Source organism: Saccostrea cucullata, unplaced genomic scaffold (genome assembly GCF_032062105.1).
Source record: "Saccostrea cucullata isolate Sc308-1 unplaced genomic scaffold, CSIRO_AGI_Scuc_v1 ctg9905, whole genome shotgun sequence".
In the NCBI taxonomy this organism is placed as follows: domain Eukaryota; kingdom Metazoa; phylum Mollusca; class Bivalvia; order Ostreida; family Ostreidae; genus Saccostrea; species Saccostrea cuccullata.
In genome coordinates this window covers 27,730-37,263 of record NW_026932582.1, presented here as the reverse complement: position 1 = coordinate 37,263, position 9,534 = coordinate 27,730, and the positions used below count along the sequence as shown (strand labels likewise).

The 9,534-nt window shown below is 32.1% G+C and overlaps 1 protein-coding gene across 3 annotated transcripts; it reads left to right on the top strand.

Moving 5' to 3' along the window:
- The first annotated feature begins 2,035 nt into the window (after positions 1-2,035).
- On the top strand, positions 2,036-9,268 carry LOC134235466 (uncharacterized). 3 transcript variants are annotated; one of them, XM_062717596.1, is made up of 6 exons: positions 2,036-2,160; positions 3,185-3,379; positions 6,350-6,466; positions 7,401-7,571; positions 7,998-8,082; positions 8,414-9,268. In XM_062717596.1, the coding sequence occupies exons 1-6, from the start codon at positions 2,118-2,120 to the stop codon at positions 8,820-8,822; spliced, it is 1,020 nt and encodes a 339-aa protein (XP_062573580.1). In that variant the 5' UTR covers positions 2,036-2,117; the 3' UTR covers positions 8,823-9,268. The 3 variants fall into 3 exon arrangements, with proteins under 3 accessions (XP_062573580.1, XP_062573581.1, XP_062573579.1); XM_062717597.1 differs by having other exon boundaries at positions 6,350-6,475; positions 7,479-7,571; XM_062717595.1 differs by having other exon boundaries at positions 6,350-6,475.
- The last annotated feature ends 266 nt before the right edge of the window (positions 9,269-9,534 follow it).

The window sequence follows — 9,534 nt, the reverse complement described above, 5'->3', positions numbered from 1 at the left end:
ACTTTATCCGAAACTATTCTCTGCCAACTGAGACCTGCTTTGTTTGATGCGCAATCGCATTTCAGAATCAGCTAACACATTGATGAAAGTCTCTTTTCCTAGTGTTTCTCAAACTTCCATTGATACTTAGGAATTGGCCAAACTAGTGAGTCTTCTGATACTCTGTCCTGTCTCTGATGTACGGAAGCCCATTTAGGACCTATCAAAAAATATCTTTGAATTCGTTATAACGATTTTTCGAATTCGTTATAACGAATTTAATTTGTTGTAACAGATTTATTGAATTCGTTATAACGAATTTAATTTGTTGTAACAGATTTATTGAATTCGTTAAAACGAATTTAATCTGTTATAACAGATTCATTGAATTCGTTATAACGAATTTAATTTGTTATAACAGATTCATTGAATTCGTTATAACGAATTTAATTTGTTATATCAGATTTATTGAATTCGTTATAACCAATTCAAGAATTTGGTTATAACGAATTCAGCAAATCTGTAATAACAGATAAAATTCGTTATAACGAATTCGACAAATCTGTAATAACAGATTAAATTCGTTATAACGAATTCAACAAATCTGTAATAACAGATTAAATTCGTTATAACGAATTCAATAAATCTGTAATAACAAATTAAATTCGTTATAACGAATTCAATGAATCTGTTATAACAAATTTAATTCGTTATAACGAATTCTAAAAATCGTTATAACGAATTCAAAAATATTTTTTGATAGGTCATAAATGGACTTCCGTACTGATGCTCTCTACGTCTCTCTTATAATCGAGCGTGGTACAGCTCTGTTTGGTTTGGCGGTGTTAATCTCTCCTCCAGTCCAACAACTCGTACTGCTGACCATTCTCGGCGGAAACATTTCCAAGCACTCCTTGAGAAGCCTCTCGTAATGAGACTGTTAAATAGAGTCTGTCTTGGACCAATCATTAACTGCTGTGCAAGCATCAAAATGGGACTTGTAATCAATCCATGAATGAGTTCCATCAAATGTCGCAGGCTTTATGTTGCAGCCCATGCCCTGGGGGAGGCCCAGTGAAAACATTTTAGGAAATGTGAGTTATTAAAGGATTTACACAACATATCTAAAATTGGCTTGTGTGACGGCTTTAGGTACAAACCACAAGTCATTTTGAGGTTTTTCTGATTAAAATTTAGGAATGCACCAAGTTATTGACGTCATCTTTCCAGAATAGTCCTCCTCCATGTCTTATTGCAGCCCGGAGGACCGGGCTGCTCTATACATATAAGTTTAAGTGTTGGTGTATGGGGATTGGGGTGGGAGTAGTTATTTAGAATTTAAGGTTTTCTAAACATTGAAAAGATTGTTAATCAGAATGTTCTTTGCGTTTATAAATTACGAGATACATAATATATTTACTTCCATAAAGTGAATCTGTAAAAATATATACGTTTTTCATATTTAATATATAAAGTTGCTTATCATTTACTATCGAAAAAACGACAGGTCCCTTTTATTAGAACATCGAATTTTACTTCTCTGATAAAAACGTACTCAGCACAGTTCGTGTTTTATATTCTAATATTGAAAAATAATACATTTTTAAATATAGGTGATGCGTGTGTCTAAATTCAATTTATATTTTATGCAGCCAACAATTACTTGAGGAATTGATCAAGTTTAAAATGGTATCGTTTTTGATTGATTTTTATCCGACTACAAGTTTTCAAAATATTCGCGACTATCGTCTCCATCAATTAGACGCATTCCTTTTCACACATATTGAAGCGGTTTGATGATCAAGACTCATTTTCATTGTTTACTTTATATATTTCCCGGGCGACAATTGATGGTTACATCAATGTTTTCTTGTTCTTTCATGATTTATCACATTCAAATTCTAAACTAATATTTAATCCAATTTTATAACTTTTTTCACATAAAGCTCAAGCTGTGCTTTCTTCATTGCATATCACTAGAGGATTTGTGTCACACAGGCTCGGGGGGGGGGGGGGGGGGGCTAAATAATTTTTTATTAAACATTGCATGGTCATGTTTTCCATAAACAATTTTTTAAGCTAATGGAACAGGTGAATGTGCGGCTGTGATTTTGCTGAATGGATTAAATATAGGACTGATGCACGAATTTCTTCCCTGTGAAACAGAACTCCCGTATTTATGTAAGTAAAACAATTCATGCATATCTTTCTAAAAAAAATAAAGTCAAATTACGAAGGATATCACATATTATCAAACAAATATACAAGCAAATTCAATATTCAACCAACGATTAGATATATATATATATATATCATATTTAGTCTATTTATAGTCCCTATATAATCTATACAAACGCAGACATTTCATAACACTACATATTCACCGGATTTTAGGCCGTATTCACCGGAGGGTCAATGCGCGTGCAACGGCATTGTGACGTCACAATCAAAACATCGAACAAGGTTGTAAATAATGGTTGCAACGGTCGCAGCGAGCTACGTATCTGAACAGGAAAACAATTATTCAAACCTATTTCAGGACTATTTTTTAATATTTGGACGTCTTACACATAGCAAAACTCGGAAAGGAAAACGCGGAGGTTACAAACAGTAATCTGGAGATTTTTTTTTATTTTCAACAATGGAAAATCGCAAATGAAAATTGTGTCGTAATACAGCCTTCAATGTATTATTTCTTCAAATTCCGACTATATAGTAAAACAATTATGGACTCCTTTGGTGTTGAATATGGTTTGTTATTCACCAGAAAAATATTCATATTGACCTCGGCTTCGCCTCGGTCAATATGAATATTTTTCTGGTGAATAACAAACCATATTCAACACCAAAGGAGTCCATAATTGTATATTATTCAATGGAGAATAATGTTGGGATGCTGGAAAGTCATCTTATTATTTTTTTGTAAATTACTTTTTTTTTGGTTAATGTTTCTTACTGTTGTTAATGTCCTGGTATTCCCAACAAATTACTGGACAGTGTTCCCTTAAAAATCTTTAAGGAATAAAAAGAAATAAAATAAACAACAAACAAAAAAACGATTCGATTTCAAAAGACGTACTCCACAGATATTTATTGATGCAGACATCCAATTTATATTATTCTGACTTCACTCTACCTGTATATTTTGCAAAATTATATAATAAGCCATCGCTGATAAATATTCAGTGAACATTAATTTTTGTAGGTCAAACTGTTACAGACGGGAAAAACGCTATCTTGAAGAACGACGTAAAAAACTGGACTAATGCTGTAAAAAAATGTTCTTTGAGGGGTTCCTTTGATGGTTCCTACGACCTCACAAATCCACCTTCAAGTAGCATAAAGGCATGGACAGGAATATCTCGACGAATTATTAATCAGTGGAGCAACAGTATGATTGGTATAAAGTATTTGAGTTCAAATTTTATTGTCAGCATTTTCTGAGTTCTTCAATCTTGCAAAGCTTTTAATTCTGCAAGGAAAATATAAAGACTTTTCTTATGTTTAGAAATTTTAAATGTGAAATTGGACTTTGTTGAAGTCGACAGTGCATGGTTTTGCCTTGATGAAATTCTATTAATAGAGATCATAAAAAAAACCTTACAATGAGCTATGGCAAAATACAAAGATCAAATTGACAAAATACATGTAGTAAAAAGACAAATAAGAGTTTTTTATGTATTGAAATTTAAATTAGAATTTCCTTTAGTATTTGAAGATATGGTAAAATGATATTTTAAGCTTTCATTTTTGCGTATCTGAGATCTTATTTTAAAAAAATCCGTCTCCAACTATTCACATGTCAAATAGTTCACATCGGGATCTACTGTAATAATTTCAACAAATTGGGCAAAAAGTAAATTTTGTAAGAATATGGAATAAATATTGTGAAAGAAATATCTAACTAATGCTTCTAAAGTACAGATTATTTGTAAAAATTAAGCTGCAACGGTCGCCTTAGAATAATATAACATTGTAGAGAATCCAATGTATAAAATACAGCGGACAGACAAGTGAAGATACAATGCATATGGTCCATAAGAAAGAGAAAAGGGATACTGAAACAGGGTCAACAAAGTGTTAGTGTAGTACCTAGTAATAAAGCATAAAGTATATCTACATGTATTACCTTGATTTTCTTGATTATGCTTGACAAGGAAAAATATTCCCTTTTTAACTATTACTATGTAGACGAAGTAAATTAACAGTGCATCACATTTATTAAATCCTTCTCATTCTCTCTTAAACTCACCTCTCTTGGTCTACCCTAATAAAAATTAATATTAGTAAAATATAGATTTGTGATTTCAAAACTTAAACTTTCTTTAACTCAACACCAATGATGCTTAATATAGAAATAGTACTAATTCTATTTAATATCATAAATAAATGAACTTGTATGAATTGGCAAACTTAAAATATCACAGTCTTCAATCAATAGTAAATATACTTCGATTTACAATGGTAAATATTTTGATTAACTAAAGTAAAAAAAAATACTATCATACTAAACTATAATGGACTACAGTACTTTTTGTTGAGGTGATAAAAATATTTATTTAACAAAAAGGGTCTTTTTATTTTATTCTTCGCCCGTTATGCCGGCCCGTTATGCAAATTATCCTACGTTTTCAACTATCGTTGGTGCCCTGGCATACTCCACTAAATAAATCTTAACTTAATCAGGTAACCAATTTCATTAGATTTTGCGACGATAACCTCTCTCCCCCAATTAAAAATAAATATCTGTCAACGAGAGCAGCTTGGACATTCCGACTTTGCTTATAACCGATGGCACAAAGCACATCGGTAAAAACGTGTAGTTTAAAAAAGAAGACCAAAATAATTTGTTTTGAATATTCAATATTTAAGGCATTGTACAGATTGTTTAAAATTGAAAGTCTCTTCCTACACGCTATGGCTAAAATAGCATGTACTTGACAAAATCCGTAACATTTGAATGATATTTTACAGTTGGAGAATCTAAGTAGTGAGTTTCTTCAGTCTCTTCAAATAGTCAATTAAAAAAATGTCAAGGGAACCGAGTACAATATCGCTTTGCTTGTTGTTTAACGTCCCTTTTGAGAATTTTTCACATATGGAGAAACCAATGTTTGTAGGTGGACTGCAAATCAATATCTATGCTGAAGCACTCATTGAGCAATGGGTGATCTTTTTCTTGCAAACACTTACTGCTGGACCCCACCCAAAGGACCGGTAGAGGTTCGTTCAAGCGAGATGTGAATGAGATGGCTATCTATTGGTTATTTATTGGCCTAGACCGAAATTGAATCAAAAAAGATATCATGTATATTTGGCCTGCTGTATATTCGATGACCATGACTACGACAACTATACCTTATCATTACCATGCTGTTAGAGTGTTTGCTTGAAACCCAGGAGCAAAGAAAAGATTTTCAAATAAAAATGTCTTCAAACTATATATTAAATATACATGTACATGTGTATGGAACCCCGCATTAAAACCAGATTCTCTGACCTAGGAACCATGGATTTCAAATCATTGAAAGGGACATTCTTGCTCATTATTAGTTATTACAGCATAGGAGCATACAGCATAATCGTAAATCTAAGCATATAAGATAACCAAGGGTAAAATTTATCCTTGTTGTGATCGTCTAGTTATTATGTTATTGATATGAGAAAGATGAGTATAAAATTAATGCAAACATTGCGTGTATAATGCAATGACCTTGTCAGTAAATACAATTTATCATTGAGTCAAATCATGACTAACGTTTTTCATGCTAGTTGTTAGTCCATTATTTACACACTGAACTGATGATGGATTTCCCCGTTAATTCCCGAGTATGACAAGGAAACGTGACGGGTGTGACCGGTCGGCAGGGGATGCTCACTCCTCCATGGCACTTGATCCCACCGAGGTTCGTGTTTGCTCTGCTCCTAATTTGCATTGTTTTATGAACTTTTGAGCTTGAATACTGTTTGTTATCTCCATATCATATTAATTTCGAAACAAAATCAGGCATATAATATAGAATTTTCAATGTTTTATAACACGTGCGCTTAAGGAATGATTTATGGGTTCACGTCCTTACCATGCATGCACATCTTAATTCCGTATTAAAGTTTTTTTTTTCATTTTGAGTAATTTATTTTCTTTTAGTTGTTATTCAGTAATATCAAGGTTTTTCTTTCATATTTTCGTTTTTTCTTAGTTTTTCTGTTTGTTTTTATTTTGTATTTTCTTTAATAATTTTGTTTTTTATTTTGCATTTTCGTTTTATTAACAAGATGTTTATCTTTCTTTTATATAGTATTTTCGGATTTAAAAAAATAGATTTGGTTTGCACATTTGGGCTCCATGATAAACTTTAACATTTTGTAGATAGTACCACAGATCTATACGACTGCTTAGCGGTAAGCAAAGATTCGGCAAGCAGCACCGTAAAAATTCATGCCAAAACTTGCAGTGATTTACTTCCTGTTCTGTGTGAACGATCCGGTAATACTGGTGAGATGTTCAAATTTATTTACCATATAATGAGAATCATTGTTTAATAAAATAAATGTTTTTTAAACAAATCTTCCTGATAGAATTTATTTTGTTTGAAGTAAAATGACTTTCTTAATTGCACGTAGATTTCAACTCATTAACAGATGTTCTTATTTAGCCTACATATTGCAACGTTGCTCGCAAAGATTCTGCACATTTATCTTACTTTTTGCGAAATCTGCAGAACAGTAGCTTTCTGATTTTTTTTTTTTTTGAGAGACCGGAGAGCTACTGTACCACCCATTAAAAAAAGTATACTTACTGCGCTTAAAAGGCCCGCTGTTTGTCGATTTATTTCTCAATTTTTAAAAACTTTCAGCTAAAAATATTTCTAATCATGTGTACCTAACATACTTTTTCATAACAAACCTTTCCTTAGAACTAATTTAATAGCCCACCTGGTCCTGAAATTGAGGCCACTAAAAATTTCTCCTATTTATACCGCCATTTTAGTTTACCAGATTATTCGGTCCAGCGCATCTTGCAGACGTCAACAATGAGAACACCTCATAGAGGATTAAGGGATTTATTGAAATCTCTTTTTTGCAATTGGGGTGAAAATTAAGAAACATAAATCCAAAACCGAACACAACTTTTTGTGCGCAATAAATATACAGTAGTTGCTATGTGTGGCACTGTACCTCTTGGTCGTCCATGCCAATTTTTCAGACCAGCGACCTAGACAGTGACTTGTATGTTTGCAAGTGCATTTAAACAGATTTGATTTGTATCTAAATGCAATATTCATTTGCGCTAAAATATGAATTATCTGAAAGTTTAGAAATTTTCATTTTAGAAAGTTGTTTTATTCATAAAATCTCTGCATCAATAGTATTATCATATTGTCTTTTAATCACATAGATTTTCTTTCTGCTGTTTATAGATTCTACTATTCAGCCTTCTACTGAACTCACTACAAGTGAAGGTGAGACAACCTCATTTGAAGTTACAAATTTTTCAGATGTTACTACAACATTTATCCACCAGAAAACCACAGTGTCTTATCTTTCTTCATCCCCCCTATTATCTGCTGAACAGGAAACCAAACCTAATGGTGTGTACAGTTGATGCAATAGTAAAAATATATACATGTATACCAAAGCATAATTCAAACTTGGCATGAATCTGATAATAATTTTGTACCTAGATTGTCTTTTTTCTTTGTATTTTATTTAACCTTGATAACCAAATGAAGCTAAACAAGTGTAATTTATCAGAGAAGATTTTCAGTAAACACTTTTCAAAAATGGAATTAGTGTATATCTCATGAAGTTCAATATGAAATAAACTATTTTAGCAAAAAAATATATCGAATGCTTCCATTTCCGTGGAAGAAAGCAACATGTAAATGCCGATAGTAAATATTTTTGTGAATCATTTTCAGATTGAATCATCAAGGTAGAGATAAATATGGAATTTTATTTGAGATATGAAATATTAATATTTTCAGATGAAATATAAAACTACGATTTTGTTCCAGATAGTATCGTGCCAGCTATTGTAGGGGGTGCAGCGGCTGGAGTAATTATCATTTTATTGATAGTCTTCATTGTACTTTATAAAAGGTTGGTAAAATATATGAATATTTGTTATTGTGTTTTAGATTTGCATAAAATGTTCTGTTTATTTGGTTGTCCGCAAGCAAATGCTCTTTCTCATTATATGTATTTGATTATAAAAAAAATTAAAGTATTTAATATGCAAAACTGCAGATAGAAGGAAATATGCTTATGCCTTGAATGTTTCTTTATTACAGCGATATAATTTTTTTTACATTCGAGGATTATTTGTTTACATGCTCTTTTTCATGTAGGTGCAAAGTGTTATTTTATGACTCTATGTTGAGTTTTTGATTTTTGCAGTAGCTAAATGTAACTACTTGCTTATGTCTGACAGATTTCAACAAAAGAATAGCAATAAAGTAAACCGTCATAGTTCCGGTGCTGTCTATAGTGAGATCAACAAGTCCCGCCAAAAAAGTTCTACTGGTATAGACGGAGCAGCGGAACAAGACGGTACCGACGACACGTACGACCATACAGTAAACAGGAAGTCACGCCAGAGTGTACACAGTGTACAGGAAAATATGTACGATCACACAACTGCTCCTCAAAAGGAACCAGCGGAAGATAATTTCTACGATTCAACTTGTAGAAATACTCAAAAAGATACCATTATTAATGACAATGAATATGGCTCCGTGAATCCAGCGACCGGAAATGACGTGTACAGCCACACCAATCAAGTATTCAGTTCTAGTGATGCAGACGTTGAAAATTATGATAGCATGAACAATCTCAAATAAAACAAATACAAATTTTACGAATTCTTATTATCAATAGAATACATTCTAGAAATATTTTATATAAAGTAAAACAGCTACTAGTATCTCAAAATATTCAAATGCATGATAACAGATCGTATCATTTAATATTTCTTGCCTTTTCATAAGACCTGCGTTCTATTCGTTCCTTTGCCAAATACATGTGTAATTCATTATTGCTCAAGTTTTCCATCTTAATGGTGAAAGCTCACTGTAGGGTAAATCTATATTAGAAAAAGAATTTGTCGTGATTTATATAGACACATTTTACCAATATAGGTTGTTTATAGCGACTGTTCATCTTCATCTGACCTGGTAAAGAATTTATTAATTAGACGTAGTTATCGTTATACTGTGTTTTACTGTTACAATTGCTTGGAAACATTTTTAGTTCAGTTCTCAGCTCCAGTAATAAATCTAAAATAATATCTTGTTTGATTTTTTTTATTATTTATACACGGAGAGAATTTATCGTATGATAAACAAGAGATAAATGGGCCTTGATTGTCACATGGCTTTCGCTAGTCTTGGAATTCAAACTCTGGCCTCATGTGAAGGACATTTTGCACTATAATCATTATCTTCATGTATCTCTCGTTATTTGATGCCCAATATAAAGAAGATGAAGATAAGATTTTTGGTACAATAAACATCTCTAGGGAGTCTTTTATTTCAACTTTATTGGAAAACATCG

What these genes read in the sequence shown, in the direction of transcription:
- LOC134235466 (XM_062717595.1), top strand. Translation starts at nt 2,118, where the DNA reads ATGCACGAATTTCTTCCCTGTGAAACAGAACTCCCGTATTTAT. An exon ending in GTGGAGCAACAGTATGATTG is followed by an intron (nt 3,380 to 6,349) that starts GTATAAAGTATT and finishes AACATTTTGTAG; the next exon opens with ATAGTACCACAGATCTATAC. An exon ending in TTCATTGTACTTTATAAAAG is followed by an intron (nt 8,083 to 8,413) that starts GTTGGTAAAATA and finishes TATGTCTGACAG; the next exon opens with ATTTCAACAAAAGAATAGCA.